Source organism: Vombatus ursinus, unplaced genomic scaffold (assembly GCF_900497805.2).
Source record: "Vombatus ursinus unplaced genomic scaffold, bare-nosed wombat genome assembly UNPS02014818.1, whole genome shotgun sequence".
Taxonomy (NCBI): Eukaryota; Metazoa; Chordata; class Mammalia; order Diprotodontia; family Vombatidae; genus Vombatus; species Vombatus ursinus.
This window is the reverse complement of record NW_020954596.1, coordinates 34,575,228-34,591,732: the sequence shown is the minus strand read 5'-3', so window position 1 is coordinate 34,591,732 and position 16,505 is coordinate 34,575,228. Positions and strand designations below refer to the sequence as shown.

At 39.1% G+C, this 16,505-nt stretch overlaps 1 protein-coding gene across 2 annotated transcripts in view; it reads left to right on the top strand.

The window, feature by feature from the left end:
- Nucleotides 1–209: 209 nt before the first annotated feature.
- SEL1L3 (SEL1L family member 3) overlaps nucleotides 210–16,505 on the top strand; it is a 117,228-nt gene continuing 100,932 nt past the window's right edge. The window contains exons 1-2 of one of the 2 annotated variants that reach the window (XM_027836698.1): nucleotides 210–360; nucleotides 15,240–15,807. In XM_027836698.1, coding sequence (XP_027692499.1) covers nucleotides 226–360; nucleotides 15,240–15,807 — 703 coding nt within the window. In that variant the 5' untranslated portion in view covers nucleotides 210–225. The remainder of the gene's footprint in view (nucleotides 361–15,239; nucleotides 15,808–16,505) is intronic. The other variant, XM_027836699.1, reaches the window with a different exon arrangement.

The following is a 16,505-nucleotide window of genomic DNA, read 5'->3' as shown; positions in this document are numbered from 1 at the left end:
CGGGGCAGGAGGCGGGGAGGGCGGGGAGAGAGAAGGTGGCGCCTCCAGCTGGGGCCGGTCCCAGGGCCGGGCTCTGCACCAGGTGACCCTGTTCCGGGCTCGGATCCGGCCGGCCCTCGCGGTCTCCTCCCCTGACTCCCCATGGAGCCGGGCTGCGCGGGGCAGGACGAGCAGCAGCCGCCGCCCGCGACGGATCAGGACTGCCCTGGCCCGGGAGCAAGAGCCATGTCCCCCCGGCCCGCGGCAGACAGCGGGGAGGAAGAAGAGGAGGAGGAGGAGGAGAGCCCAAGGGGCTGGACTAGCGGGGTCCCCCCGGGCCTCGGCGGCCGCCCCTCCGCGATACTCCTGCTCTGCTGTCTGGTGAGCTGCCCAGGACCCTGCCTCTGCCCCTGCCCTCCCCTTCCCCCCACTGCCTGGGCTCCCTCCCTCCAGGCATCGATCTCCCCAGGGTGTGGTGTGTAGAGCGGGGTACCGAGCGGCCACCGCGGACACTGGGCTCTCCTGCTCCCGCGGTGGGCAGGCTGGCAAGCAATCGGAAAAGCCTTTAGTTTTCTTTCTTTCCTTGCCTGCTGCGCACCAGGTGCTCCAGGCACCCTAGAAGGGGAGCTCAGGTACCGGAGTGTTCTGGGATGGAAAGGGAGTTTCTTTCTTTCTCTTTTCTCCTTTCCCCTTCCTTTCTCTCGAACTCACTCACGTTCTCCCGCAGCATCTCTCCCACGCACCCATTCCTACCTCAGAGAATGCCCCTTCACCCACTATTTCGTTTCAAACTCACTCCGGACTACCAAGTCTGCTCTCTGTCTCCCTTAGGTTACCCTCTTCCCCCCTTCCCCCTTGTTTTCCTATTCACTAGTAACGCTGGACGTTTCTTTTTTCCCTCTACCCAACTCCTTTATATTCTGTGCTCACACGCTCCTTCTTGATTCTGTAAGTGTTCTCCTTATGCCACAACATATCCCTCCATGAACCTGGAATTACCAACGCTCTTGAACTCCTTCCCAGTTTCTCTAAAGTTTCAGATGTCAGGAAGAGGCACAATTCTAGATAACATATTTAATAGTATTTTATTTTCACTTAGCTATGCCATTTGCCTTATAATTTCAATTTGGGTCTATACATTTGTTTGTCATCCACAACCAAAGTCAGTAACCTATACTTTAAAGCTATTAATTTTAAGCAAGAGTAAAATTTATACCTTCGAACCATGGTGATAAAATTATCTCTAAATTCTCATCATTTTTCTTGAGTTAAATAGTAATGGATTTGCCAATTGGCATCCTTTGTGTACCACAACAACTTACCTTTCAGGATCCTGTACAAACCTGGTGTTATTGCACTATATATTACTGTAAATAATCAAAATGGTAAATGCTGAATCATGAAACTGATGTAATAGGAAATTTACAGAACACTAAAGATATTAACCAGTATTTGTCCAGATTTCTTATAATTTGTTTGATATTGTCATTTTGGGGTGAGTGGGTATGAGGAAAAGATTAATTTTGTGTGTTGGTTAAGAACTGGTTAGAAAGTGGGAAAAGTGAAAATTTTATCTCTGGGATTTGGTACCCAGAACAAGAAACTTTTCTTTATCTTTATGTGTCTTGCTACTATGATGTTTCATTTCTTCAAATTAGAAACCACTGTGATAGCAAGGCATCTGTTTTAATTCTACTTTGAAATCTACCTGTTGAGTGTATACTGCTTTTTATCTTACTTTGGAATTACCGAGTAGGGTGCTATTGAATTACCTATGCATTTTCAGCTGAAGTTGTCACTTTAAAAGAAGAAAAAAAATGTATTGGTCCAAGAGCTATCATTATTTAATACTTGTGCCACAGGGCTGCATAGCACAGTGTAATTAATAAAACTGCTCTAGCAAATGACAGAGCTCTTACCTAAATAGATGATTCCTTTCCATGAGGTACTTGTACATCAACATAAAGGAAATAATGTATGAGGATTACAAGTGGAGAAGACCCTTCCCCCTCTCCTCCCCCCACCCTAGAAAGAACAGAAACCCAGGTTTTTATAGCTTCTGGTATATAGGGTAGGTATAAAAAAGGTTGGAAGCCAAAGGTAATACCTGAGGAAATGGAAATGTTTGGGGAAGAATATGAGGTTTTCTGTGAGCAGAGGGGGAAAATCAAGAAACAGGGCAGTGCACAAAAAAGAAATGATGTTTATGGTCAGAATAAAGGCTGTATTGGTGGTGAGGAAGAACTCCAAAAAAGAAAGAGAATCCAGAAAACCCTGTAACATGGCAAATAACTAGAGCATGGATGAATGTCTTGGCAAAGAGAGAAGGAAGGGAAATATTTTTTGGAAATATGAAGAAGTAAATGTCAGTGATTTTTGTCCATTTATGTGTCCATCAGATACAACTCTGGATTACCATCCAATGATAGAAATAAGAACTCTATTTCTCAACTTAATACAAAGAATTTACCAATCAAGCAGGAGAAAGACTCAAAATATTTTAAAGACTGATACTTTGCTTTGAAGGCTAGTTAGTTTGTTACTGGTTAGCTGGGCTTTCCGAAAAGTGTGCTATTTGTTGAGTTTTGCCATAGGCAAAGTCTTCCCTTGAAGACTGCATATCAAGTTTAAGTGATGTTGAGGGGAAGCTGGTGGCATGGGAGGGGGAGATCTGAAGGGTTTATAAAGTGATACAGAGTTGTCTGGTCAGTCTAGTCAGAGGGTACTATGTGGAGAGCACTGTCCTAGGTGCTGCTGTTGAATGCAAAAGGACAAAAGGCCTGGTCTCTGTCCTGGAAGTTTACAAATTGCTTGGGGAAATCTAACATAATGAAATGACCAAAGGACACTGAAAGAAGCAAGATATCAAGTACATCTCACAAAATGAGTTCATATACTTGTTACAGAGAGACAGTAGGATGTAGTGGAAAGAGCACTGACTGGATTAAGACAATGGAGAAAGGGTTCTAGTTCCATCTCTGCCACTAATTACCTGTATGACCTTTAACAAATTAATTCTCTCTTTGCCTTGGCTTCCTCGACTACAAAATGAAAGTCCTTGAACTCAGTAATATCTAAGGTACCTCTGAATGCTGAGTGGACTTAAGTAATGGAATCATCAGTCAGTTGGGATCAGTCAGAGAAAGAGTTTTATTTTTTAAGCAGGATTGAGGAGACACAAAGTACTTGAATTGCTACAGAAATGGATACCATTCCAGATATTAAAGAATTTTAAGCAACTTCATTTTTCAGAAGTTCAGGAATACCTATCCATCCATCCATCCATCCATCCATCCATCCATCCATCCATCCATTCATTCATCCATCCATCTATTCGTTCATGTATATAACAAATTTTTAGGACTCAGGGAAATACAAAGATAAAGCAGACTGGATACTTGGTCTCAAGGAGTTTATAGTTTAGTGGGAGAATAATAAGGTATATACACAGGAAAGTATACATTAGAATATGATAAGTGCTATGAGACAGGAGTGGGAGGGATCAGGGATGGAGATGTGGAGGAGTTGACATTTCAATTGAGCCTTAAGGAATAGGTGAGATTTCAGTAGATATTAAATAGGAGGGGAGAGGTGGGTGTTTTAGGGATAGGGAGCAGTAGGATGAATCAAGTGTAGGGGAAGGGTGCAATGCATTTGGGGAATAATGAGTAATGTATTTTCCTGGAATTTGTAATATATGAGAAAAATTAGCCTGAGAGAAAGCTACAAAGGTAGGTTGGGGCCAGATAGTGGAGGGTCTTGAGTTTTAGGCTAATGCATTTGAACCATCTAGACCCTAGAATTCCTATCCTTTTTTGTGTCTTGGACACTTTTGGCAGTCTGGTTAAAGCTACGAACCCATTCTCAGAAAATTGTTTTAAACTAATTGAAGGACATGCTAAATTTGGAGGGGGGAGGTTGTCATCCAAGTTCACAGACCCTCTGAAATCTATCCAAAGACCTCTAAGGGGCTTTTGGACCCCAAAATAAGAACTCCTGATCTCTACCCTAGATACAAAGGAATGTTCAATCCTTTTGAAATATCCTTTCCTCTCCATACTTAAATGCATAGCACTGAAGCTATCACCAGCTGCTCTGAAGCTTCTTATGAAGAGATATTGTTACATATAAAGTAACCTAAAATCAATTAATGAGGACAGAAACAAGTTGTGGAAACTCCAGAGAAGGTGCAGCACTTTCATAGTAAAAACACAAGATGCTTCATCTTTAGTATTGGCAGAGGAGGTCCTTGGAGTCTTCCCCCTTTTCTTCCTATTCCCAAGGGCCTGACAGCATGAGTTGCTGAGCTTACACATGTGTCTAAGCACATCTCTGAGTGGGTCAAGTCAAGTCAAAAAGCATCTGTTAAGATGTTATGTGCCGGGTACTGTGCTAAACTTTGGGGATACAGAGAAAAGGCAAAAAAGACAATAGGTATTGAAGGTATCTTTGGACACTTTCCAGATTCAAGTATAAATGATGGCATGATTTTTTTTTTGGTTTGGTTTTATACTATCCAGTCTTCTTTATTGCCTTCAATGAGGCTGAAATTTGATAGTTGGCTAGCTAGCATGCTGCTTTTAACCATACATCCTTATACATGAGCATGCAGTAGCCAGTGCCCAAAGAGAGATGAGATGTTTTGTTCTATGTTAGCTGGGGCTTCACAACCATCAATGTTAGCCCAAGAAGAGTACTGTGACTGTAGCTAGGATACTGCCAAAGCATGAATAATTGTGATGAGGCCTGAACGATAAGTCACAGAAACCGTGCCAAACAATTTTTTAAAAAGACAAACCATGGTCACAGCTGCTTTCTGAGAAGTCTGAAGTCAGTGAATGTCAGAGAGCAGTGAGGACTTCTGGATGGTGACCTTTGTAGCAAAGAGGAGTAGGGTTCCATCAGCTGAGGCAACCACAGTGGTCTGAGCACGATCTTAAGAAATGTCAAGTCCTATCCAACACAATAACTGTGGTCTCATCTAATTAAACATTCACCAGTTATATCTTATTGGTGTCTCACTTGGCTAGGACCTGAGAGTTCACCACAGTACCATCTGTGAGAAATGGCTTTGCTAGAAAGTGGCTCTGCCCATCACAACAATGGCCATGAATGTGTAAAGGTTTTTTTTTTTAAAAATTGAAAAATAAGTGTCATGATCACCAGTATCAAAGGCAACTGTAGAGCTAAAATGATCAGTGTGGGCATTTGTTCTTGTTAGACAGCAAGAGAACAAAGAAATAAGAGGGTTTTTGTACATCAGTTGTATGTGGGGGACAGCAGATCATAGCTGTGATGGATGTCAGAGAGTTTTCAATCAGCCATGATAGACTGCATTCTTTTTTTTAAAGACTTTTATTGATATCCTTTGTTTTTACAATATCTATGTTTCCCTTTGTATCCCTCCTCAAATCCCTCCCTAGAGAGCCATTCCTTGCAAAAAAAAAAGGAATTTTTTAACAGGAAAAAAGCAATAAAAGAAAAAATTTGGCAAAACAGATCAATATATTGAAAAAAAATCTGACATTATGTGCAATATTCACACCAATGTCATACAACCTCTGCAAAACTATAGGAGGAGGGATCTTCTCATAGATCTTCTTTGGAGCATAGCCTAAATGTAGCTATCATGAATTTATTGATCACTTACTAAGTTCTGAGCACCATGTCTAGTAAATAAAAGGAAAATATAAACAATTTTCAATTATATGTAATCACTGGGGACCATGGATCACTAAAGGCCAAAGATAATACCTCACTTTTATATAGCGCTTTGTTCACAAAGTACAGTATTATATTATTTTATTTGATCCTCAAAACAACTCTGTGAGATACTGCAAATACTATCATCATTTTACAGGTCAGGTAAACTGAGGCTCAGAGAAGTTAAGTGACTTGCTTTCCACCACACAGTTATTAAATATCAGAGGCAGGATCTAAACCTTGGTATCCTTTGACCTTCAAATCCAGCAATCTTTCCACTATACCAAACTGCTTCTCAAATTAAACAAACAAGCAAACAAACAAAAACCTTTTATTTTTGCTAAAAGTTTCAGCCTCATCATACCAACAGTTTTACTGCCTTTTCTTCATATTTGTCCTATTTATAGAATGCCTCAGGTGGTAAGGAGAGCATCCAGAGGTAAAGCAAGAAGAGGAATGGGAAAGAAAAAGAATTTGAATAATTCACTAACATATTAACCAGCTGTAGTATAACCTAAAATTCATAATGTTTAGCCTTCTGTTTGCTGGCCCTTACTCTGTGGAGGAAATCCTTTCTCTGTAGAAGGAATCAAGGGACTGGTTGGGGCCATGTGGAAATGCAGAGATGCTACTGTTTCCATGCATTTGCTTTCTGCCTTTCTTCACTGACAAAAGGACTCAGTGGAATTGTGGTGACAGGAATGATAGTGGTAGTGGTTGTAACAGTGAGGTGCTGGTGGTGGTGGTGGTGATGGTACTGATGATGTGGCAGGTAGTAAGTCATTCTAGACTAGAGTGAAACTACTGAGGATGCTGGAGTTAGGTGAGCTCACATACTTCTTAAGAAGTTATTCAACCACCTGCTGCCTGGACTTTGGACTGTAGTTACAGAGGTGAGCCCAGAAGTTCAGGCCACAATTACAACCACGTGTTCACTTTATGTTGCAGGGCTTCTTGGGATCTAGCCAGAGAGTGTGGATGCTTCCACATAAGCCATGAGTCCTCATGAAGCAGTTTTCAAACTTTTTGATCTCAGAACCCCTTTAGAATACTCCTGAAAATTATTGAGGACTCCAAAAAGCTTTTGTTTATGTGGGGTATTTATTGATATTTATCATATTAGAAATTAAAACATACATTTTAAAATATTTATTTTTGTTGTCATAAATAATTTACCATGACCCCATTTGGGGTTTTCTTGGCAAAGATACTGGAGTGGTTTGCCATTTCCTTCTCAGCTCATCTTACAGATAGGGAAACTGCGGCAAATGGAGTTAAGTGATAAATAACTACATTTTCCAAAGCAAAACAAAAATAGTGAGAAGAGCAGAATTGCTTTATATGTTTTTGTAAAATCTTTTTAATGATGTAAGACAGCTGGATTCTCATCTCTGCTTCTGCATTCAATCTGTTGTGATAATGTTGTCTTGGTTGAGATACATGAAGAAAACTGGTCACACATATACGTAGTCGGGCAACTGCAATGTGCTAATAGGTAAATAACATCTTGGTATTATTATGAAAATAGTTTTGACCTTTCATACCCCCTAAATGGGTCTTGGAGACCTCTAGGGATCCTCAGAGCACGCTAGAATCCCTAGTCCAATACATTCTGGGGGCTTAAGTGCTATTAAGAGTGGTAAATTTTTTTCCAAAAGTATCATTCTTTAATAAATAGAAAGAGCATGTTTCTGGAATTAAACAGTAGGTGTTTAATAAATGCTTGTTGAATGAAATGGAATTATATGGCATCATACAACTTGTTATCCATGGGTAGCTTATTCACAACCAATCTTGCTTCCTGGCAGTATCACCTACTCTACTTGATGTTGTATTTTGTTGAGAGAAAGAGGATTTTTCTTTATCTCTAGTCCTGCAAACATCACAGAAGGAGAGCTTTTAAGCCAAAATTATTTCCTCCATGACTTGAAGAAAGCTTGAATCAGCAAATATGTAGAGACAATTCAGCCTGATTTTAGTCTAAGCCTTTGACTGAGCACACTGGATACTTAGACTTTCATGATACGGTTTCGTTGTTGGGTTTGAATTTTATTTGCACTTTAGACATGCCTGTGTAAATACAAACATGTTTGAAATAAGTGAATGAATGTAAAAAATGAATGAATTTTGGATTATCCACGTGTCTCCTCTCCTGCCATTATCATCCGATGGGACATTTATAGTAAACAACAAAAATGTTTTTCCATGATCTTCTCAATATTGGTTAACAGTCTTGGTATCAAGGGATAGTTGTTTGAGTAGAGTCTCTTCTCATTGATTTTTTTTAAGCATATAGAACTCAGTCATCCCAAAGGAAGCACTAGACGCTATCTACCAATCCTTTTCTCATCTAGAAGAAAAATAAATTCTTCAGACTCTTGACTTCTATGTTGAATCTCACTCAGAAAAAATAGTACATTTATGCCTTCCAGTCTGGGTTATCTGTCATGGAAACATGTGTACAATTGATTTTTTTAATCTACAAAATAATCAGATATTGCTGAATGCACACCCCTCCAATGAAAAAAAATCATTTTAAAATTGGATTTAGTATTTCATAGATGAAGTACCTTGTAACTAAACTTTTGTATACACAGGGGATATTCAATGTCTTAAGAGTGCTTTAGTGTTTCTTGTTTTTTAAACTCAAAGAGCAGATAGGCAACATAGGACTCTAGTGTATAACTTGTGGGATATAAGAAAGGCCCACATGTCCAAAATTGTCTTTGCCCAGAACTGTCATTCTGCCTTTAGGAAAAAGTCTTTTTTTAAGTAAATTTTAAAAAATATTTTATTTTTTCCAATTACATGGGATAACAATTTTTAACATTCTTTTTAAAAAATTCTTTAAAAAAATTTTTTTTTAAACATTCTTTTTTTTTTTTAATTTTGAGTTCCAAATTCTCTTTCTCCTCTCCCCCCACCTTGAGAAGAAAAGCAATTGTCTTTACAGGTTTTTCTTAAACCATTCTCCTCATCATTTCTTAAGGCACAGTAGTATTCCATCACAACCATATACCACAAGTCGTTTGGCCATTCCCCAAATGATGGGCATTCCCTCCATTTCCAATTCTTTGTCACCACAAAAAGAGCTGCTATAAATATTTTTATACAAATAATCTCCTTCCTTTTTTAAAAAATCTCTTTGAGATACAGAACTGGTAGTGGTATTGCTGGGACAAAGGATATACACAATTTTGTAGCCCTTTGGGTATAGTTCCAAATTGCTCTCCAGTATGGTTGGATCAGTTCACAACTCTACCAATAGTGCATTAGTGTCCCAATTTTTCCACATCCCCTCTAGCCTTTGTCATTTTCCTTTTCTGTCATGTTAGCTACTCTTGCAGGTGTGAGGTGGTTAGGTAAAAGTCTTGTCTCCAGAAAATCTGCAGATGTGTGTCATTGTCACCAGAAAGTTGTAGCATACCAACCTCAAATCACTCTTTATCACATCAGCATGAAATAATTGTTTAGATTATCAGGACATCCTGAGAAGATGTTACACAGAACTGATTTTCCTTTGTTGTGAGGAGATGGGATGGAGAATGAGCATCTAAGAAAGTGGGAAAGTTCTGGAATATAAAGCATTGCAGCAGAGGGGTGAGGAGCCTGTATAGCTAGACAAACTGTGATAGGACTTGCTGCCTGGGAGGAAGGAATGAACAAAGGTTAAATGGAAAGTGTCTAAAACAAGTTTCTCCTACTTTCAATTCTCCCTAGGGCCAACCCTCAGCATCTAAGTCTTAATGTTGGAAGATAAGTGTGCCTTTAACACAGGCACACTAATGTATTGTTGTTGGAGCTGTGAATTGGTCCAAACATTATGGAAAGGAATTTGGGATTATGCTACTTTAAAAAGTACCTAAAATGTCTGCACACTTTGACTTAAAGATCACACAGATAGGCATATGCTCCAAGGAGGTCAAAGATGGAAAGATAGGTCCCATGTACTCCCCCCAAATTCCCAGTAGTACTTTTTTGTGGGAGCAAAGAATCAGAAACAAAAGTAGTAGATACCCATGGATTGATTGGGGAATAGCTAAACCAATTGTAGTACATGAATGCATGTAATATATATTACTGTGCTCTAAGAAATGAGTAATATAAAATATACAGTGATACAAGAAATAAGCAGAACCAGGAAAACAAAATACATAACGAATATAACAGTGTAATTAGAAATAATAAATGAAAAAAAACTCACTGTGTAATTTTTAGTATCAAACTTTGGCCTAAGGATAAATTGAAAAAATACATCCTTGCCTCTCTTCTTTGCAGAGGTGGTGGAGGGGGGGTACTATGTGTATGGAATATTGCATATAGCGTCAGAAAAGTGATATAGACCCAGCATGGAAAGGAGAACAGGTCAAGAATTGAGTGGGGAATGATGCTTAGTGTGTTGGTTGTTCTTGCTGAATTGTTTTTTTCTCCTTCCTTTTTATTTTGTGTTAAATTTATTTTTTAAAAGTTCAGTGCCTCCACATCCAAAGAAAGAATTACGGAAGTCAAATTGCTATTTTTTTTCTCTTCTGTTGAGTTTTGTTTCCTCTTTCTGATGGTTCCTCCTATTGGTTTTAATTTTTACTTACAACATCACTGATGTGAAAATATGTTTGATATGAATGTAAATGTATAGCCTATAACAGATTGTGCGCCGTCTTGGGGAGGGAGGTGGGGAGGAAGGGGGAGAAAAAATTTAAATTCGAAAGCATATGGAAGTGATTATTGATAAATCAAAATAAGTTAATAAAAAAAGTTCAATGCCATGTACAAACTAGGCACTCAATACATGACTATTCAATTGAATTGAAATGAGTTAAACTATAAAAAAACTGAATTGAACTGAGGCAATGGGGTGGTAGATGGAGGATCAAAGAGCAGATCAGTAATAGGAAGGCTACTGGGGCAATGTTTTGTGTGGAGTTGTTGCTTAGGATCCTGTAGCAGTGATGTGTGGTTTGTCTTTGCTGCAGCCAGCATTAAATACTAAGGTCCAGTATTTAACAAGAAAAATTAGTTGTTTTTATTTTATGTTAATACAATCTGGCATGTGAACAAATCCAGGAAGTTTAAATACAACATTTACCCTGAAACTCCATTCTTCAATTAACTGACTTTTTTCCCCAACAGGAAATGTTTAATAACCTCACATAACATATGCCAGGAAACCAGCTTAGCATAATCAATATTTAAAGTGTGATGTGTCACTGATAGGTGCTGGTTATGTACATCCTGCAGGCAATGGCTATAAGCACATTGGTCTTGCTCCAACCCACAGTGTCCCTGGCTTACACGCTCCACATGTTCTAAAAGACAGGAAAGTGATCCAACCCACACTTTGTACAAGCTATGTTCTGTATCTTCAAGATTGTGAGGCCTTTGCTCCACCCACCGAACTAGAAAATCTTTCTAATCTATGAGTCTTTGCCTGTATATTACTTCCTCCCCATTCTTTTAGTAATCTCCTTAGCATAATCCATTAACCCACTGTTTTATAACTGCCAATCTGTTGAAAAATAATAAACAAAAAATTTGAACTGATCTGTAAAACCTTTACTACCAAAAGACCTTACCTCTTAAAAACTATACATTTAAAATAGTGACCTCCTACGTTCTTACATCCTGCTACCAACTCTGCCTTCTTTCTTACTTTGGTAAATACTATCTTGAATTGTACTGTTCTATTCAGTGTAACTCCATTCTGCCTTTTATACAAATTCTTCTAGACAAAACAGGAGTGAGACGGGGACATCCTCCTTAAATACTATGTTTCCCATGGCCCAGGGTTTCCCAGGCTCTGGGCTCACACAGGTCCAAATGTCAACGGTTGACCCGATGGGATACTTTTCTCTTTTGGTTGATTATCCCTGACTCAGTTTTACTCTGGGAAATTTCCAAATATATTCATGTCTAGAGTTCTACAAAGGTGGATAACATTCTCCCTGTTTGCTAAACAATGACTGAAAGTAACACTCTTTGAAAAGGCTGAAAGGACTCCCTTTACCTCACCCCCACAGAAAATGCAGGGCAAACAGAATACTCACAAGAGTCCCCAGATACACAAACAAACAAGTCCTCACATCGCTCATAGGAGCCCATATGAAAATACAGAAAACATATAAAACACTCACAGCAGTTCCTCTCAGAAAGAACTGAACTCAAGGCTGCCAGCAGAATAATATTCCGACGTTCTGGCAAATCTCTAACTCTCCCACCAGTGACATAGTCCTTTTGAAACTAATAGCTCCCCCTGTGGTTTGCACTACCCCTAGAAGGCAAACATATTTTGGAGCTACTGGACAGGCAACCCCACTTCCTATCAGACCTGCATCGTATGAATAAGTCATTGTCATAGGAGGGTATACTGTGATTTTCTCCCCCTCCCCCACAATGGTTTTAAGTCTTCTTGTTGCTTCTTTAGCTGCAGGAGCCACATGGGTGATTCTTTTCTTCCTCCGAGAAGCATACTGCTCAAGAACTTTCAAAATTGGGGTTCTTTGTGCGGCAACCCTCAAAGCTGGCCCTGCTCAAGAAATCTCCCTTCTGGCTAGAAGGTTAGATCATGAGATTTGCTATACAGGGAATCAGAATCCCACCTACTCTTCAAAGGAGGTTGTAGTTCAGAAATATTGCCCGTGAATTTTGGGCTGGGTGGGGCAAGTGTAGTGTATTTGCTTCTTCCATGTGTGTCTGCAAGAACTCTATTGTTGCCATTGGCTATCGCCATCTTTTGAGATGGAAAGTTCCACCAGAACATCTCTAACTTCTGCTCAGAAAGACCAAGACCTTGAGTATCAGGAACTCTTCTCTTGGGCCATTTGAATAGGTTCATGCAACTTAGCTTGTGCTTCTTCAACAAGTCATCATTTCCTGCTAGGAGGAGAGGGGATGAGAGGAATCCCTTCCCTTTTTTTGCCCCAATCCCCATATGCTCTCCAGAAAAAAAAAAAGTACAAGGGGAAAAGGAAATGCAGGAAAGAGGAACTGAATAGGTCTATTGGCTCACTTTTATTGATGAATGCAGAGAGAGGAGGCACCTCTGGTAACAGTTGCTCCTCACCAGAGTCCAAGTCAATGGAGTTGTCCCAGTGCCAGTCACAGAAAACCAATCAGGAGTTTGTCTTTGTCCTCCAAGCAATGGTTTGCATAGTCATACTCTGCATAGAAGAGATGTGGGTAGCAAATTTACCTGTTGGAGAGTGGAGAATTCCTCTAATCAAGTCCCTTTATAAATAAAAATCCCAACTGCCCCCCAAACTACTAAGGTATTCTTATATATGCGTATACAAGTATATTCATACATGTGAATGGATGCTTACAGAGTATTTATCTCATTCCTTCTAGATTGTAATAGCTTAGTATCTTAGAATACTGTTTTCTCTTTAAATATCTAAATACTGAACAATCTGGAATCACCAGTATCAAAGTAATCAGAATTCTAAACTAACTAGGCTTATTTTTGTACATTCAATTTTTAAAAGTAGCAAATTTAGAGAAAGGAAATTCGCACCAGGGATTTCTTAAGTAAACAACTTGTAGCCTCCATCCTGGGATCAGTACAAGTTCAGTCTGATCTTTTTATCATCGCTATTTATGTCTAAGGGATGAATGGGGATCATAGCTCTCCACAACGATGACCCCCAGCTAAAGCACATACTCTGAGGTCTTCAGCAATGAAAGTTCAAAATATGTCAACAAATTTACAAAAACAGAAAACCAGACTGGTTCATTTTAGAAAGATTTTCAATAACAACAAATTGAAACAACAAAAAGGGTTTTCTATTTGACAGAAAGTACTAGCAAATCAGAACAGTGTTTCCTTCAACATTTTGGTTAATTGAGATTTTGCTATGCTGTCTTGTTCAATGCCAAGTACTGAAGGATGAGAGAAATATTTGATGATGCTGTAGGATGGTGTATGGAAGAGTAAGGCAGTTTTTAAAAGAATGAAGAGGAGGTTTAAAGTCATTCTTCTGAAATGAGATGCCAAACATACTATTTTACATATTATTTGCATGTCCTAGAGCCATTGTGAATTGTTATTTTGCTAAAGCAATCATGTGAGCTCGTTGACTGGTATTTTGGGAGGAAGTATTTGGAGATATCACACTTATGTAAAAAGTGAGCTACAAATCAAGTTATGGTCTACACTGGCCTCCAGCATCATTGATCTTGCATTGCTTTGAATCAGCTGAATAGTCATTCTGAACAGTTTGCTTCTCATTTTAAGGACTCCATTGTACATCTTGAAAAACGAGTCAACCCATCAGTTGACCTTACTCTGGCTGTTACCATTGCTGGTTCTCTTACCATTCCCTAGAGAAACCCATTCAATCCCAGATTTATAAATCAGGACTGAAACAGTCTTTTTTTAAAGCTTACTGCTTGCTAATTATAAGATCATTTTATATCTGCTTTAAACCTATAATTTATACATATACGTGAAATTGTAACTTAATTAATCCTTTCACTATCGGAGTGAAAATTAGAGGGCATACCAACTTCCTTTTTTCCCCTGAGGGTCTCAGACCCTACATACCCATACACCTTCCCACCTATTTCCCATGACTTGGCAATAAAAAAAAGTGCTTATTTTGGTTTCCCTTCCACCAGTGGGGCCATGTTGTGGCAACTGTATCTGGTAGGGAATCAAGTGATTCAGATTTTGTTCCTCCTTATCAAGAGTCAACTGGGCAATATACAGAGCAATTTTCCAATTTTGCTTATCTTATGATTGATTCTTGGATGGCCAGTTTGAATTTAGGTGTTCATTTAGTTTCTTAGTCTGCTGACAAGACTATATCCATTTCTTCCTGGAAGAAATGGCCAGACCTAGAGCCATAGCAAATTTTGGCCAAAGGGGCTCTAAGGTAACAGTTAATTTCCCTTCCTTAAATAAATTGACAGCTAAAATATTTCTTGATATTTCTGGGGATGAACAGGACCATTCTTGGTCTGAACTTGCCTATGTTCGATTTTTTTTAGAACAATACAAGTCTCCTGCTGGTCTGCAACTTTGAAATTATAGGGAGAAGGTAGGGCCTTTTTTTTTGCATTCTTGTTGACATTACCCTCGGGGTGCACTTTGATCCCTTCTCCCTGATGAATCCTGGCAGGTTCTGACCACTACTCTTTGAAGTCTTGACAATAGTTTTTACAGCATCTGAAATTGGGGTGTCTTTTTTAAACTCTAGCAGTCACTTCAATTGCTGCCAGCTCTGTTATGTCATAGCTCTCCTTTTGGAAAGCAGCTCTGTGGATTGTTGCCACATTGTTCAGAGAGTAGCATTTTGATTAGCAGCTGCTACTGTGCCAGGGAATGGACCTACAAAGACTTTAATGTAACCAATTCTTAGTTTGTATGATTTTTTTCCTCTAGTAAGTGACACTTTACCTTATGAAATCCACAAGCTCTTGCAGAGCAAATAAATTGATAAGCATTGATTAAGTACCTACTATGTACCAGGCACTGTGCTAGAATTTGCAAAATAGATGATAAAAGTATCAGTGGTATGTAGTGGAGTCTGACCTTAAAGATTTTTTTTTTTTTCTTTCAGAACTTTGTGCCAACCTTGGGTAGGGAAACACTCCTGACTACATCACTGATCCCAGAAGCCAAGCCAAGTGTGACTTATAAAGATTTCATTCATGTCATTGTTATTGAAGGAAATGTTCAAAATGTTTCTGAAGTTTCAGTTCAGTATTTATGTTCTCAGCCTTGTGTGGTCAATTTTGAAGCCATTGTGTCATCTGAATTCAGAAGCAGCATTCCAGTGTATAAGAAGAGATGGATGAATGAGAAACATCTTCATACTAGGAGAATTAAAATGGTGCATGTGAAATTCCCAAGCATCATGGTTTATAGAGATGATTATTTCATCAGACACTCCATTGCAGTCTCTGCTGTGATACTGCATGCCTGGATCACTCACAAGCACAATGGAGATCTGAGTGCAAGATGGGAAGAAAACTTCTTACATGCTATAACAAAGAACTTCACTTTGTTGAAATCAGTTCCACCTTTTGAACGCCCTTTCAAAGATCATCAAGTATGTCTTGAGTGGAACATGAACTACATATGGAACCTGCAGGCAAACAAGATACCCCAATGCCCTCTTGAAAATGGTAGGTTTGATGACCTTATTCCTTGGTAGGTACCATTTTTTTCTTCAGATGGTTAGTATCAGGACAGGAGAGCATTTTGTGGTATTAGGAGAATTTGAAGAGAGGAAATTAAAAAAAAAAAGGTAAACTCCTTTCCCTGACCATTCCCCAGTCCAGCCTCTCTGCTTCTGCCATCTGTGGGCTATTTCATACTTTGTTAAGAGGTGAGGCTGGAGGGAAGAATGGTAGGAGAAAATAAGAAACAAAAATTAAGAAAAGTGACAATAAATGGGATGTTCTGGTTTTTAATGGCACAGAAATGCAGGAGCAAAATTCAAACCACCAAAAAAAAAAAAAGAAGAAGAAGAAATTAGAGACTCTTGTTCCTATCCACCTCAAGCACTAATTAAAGGGAAGAACATTCTGTATGGCCATGGCTGTATATAATGGTTTGCTGGTAAGCATTCAACAATCAGCTCTTCAGAAAAAAAAAATTGTACATAAGACACACTTTGAAGTTTAATCTGCATTATTAACATTTTCTCCATCATTTTCTTAAGCCTAGAAATCAACAAAACAATAAATCAAGCCCTGATTTATAGTTTGCTAATTTCCAAGGTGTAAACACTCACACTGAAAATTTAATGATCAGCACAAAAGGTGGTTCAAGCTCGCTCCAGCATACCCCTGGCTGTATTTCAGTGATCCATGACCTCACC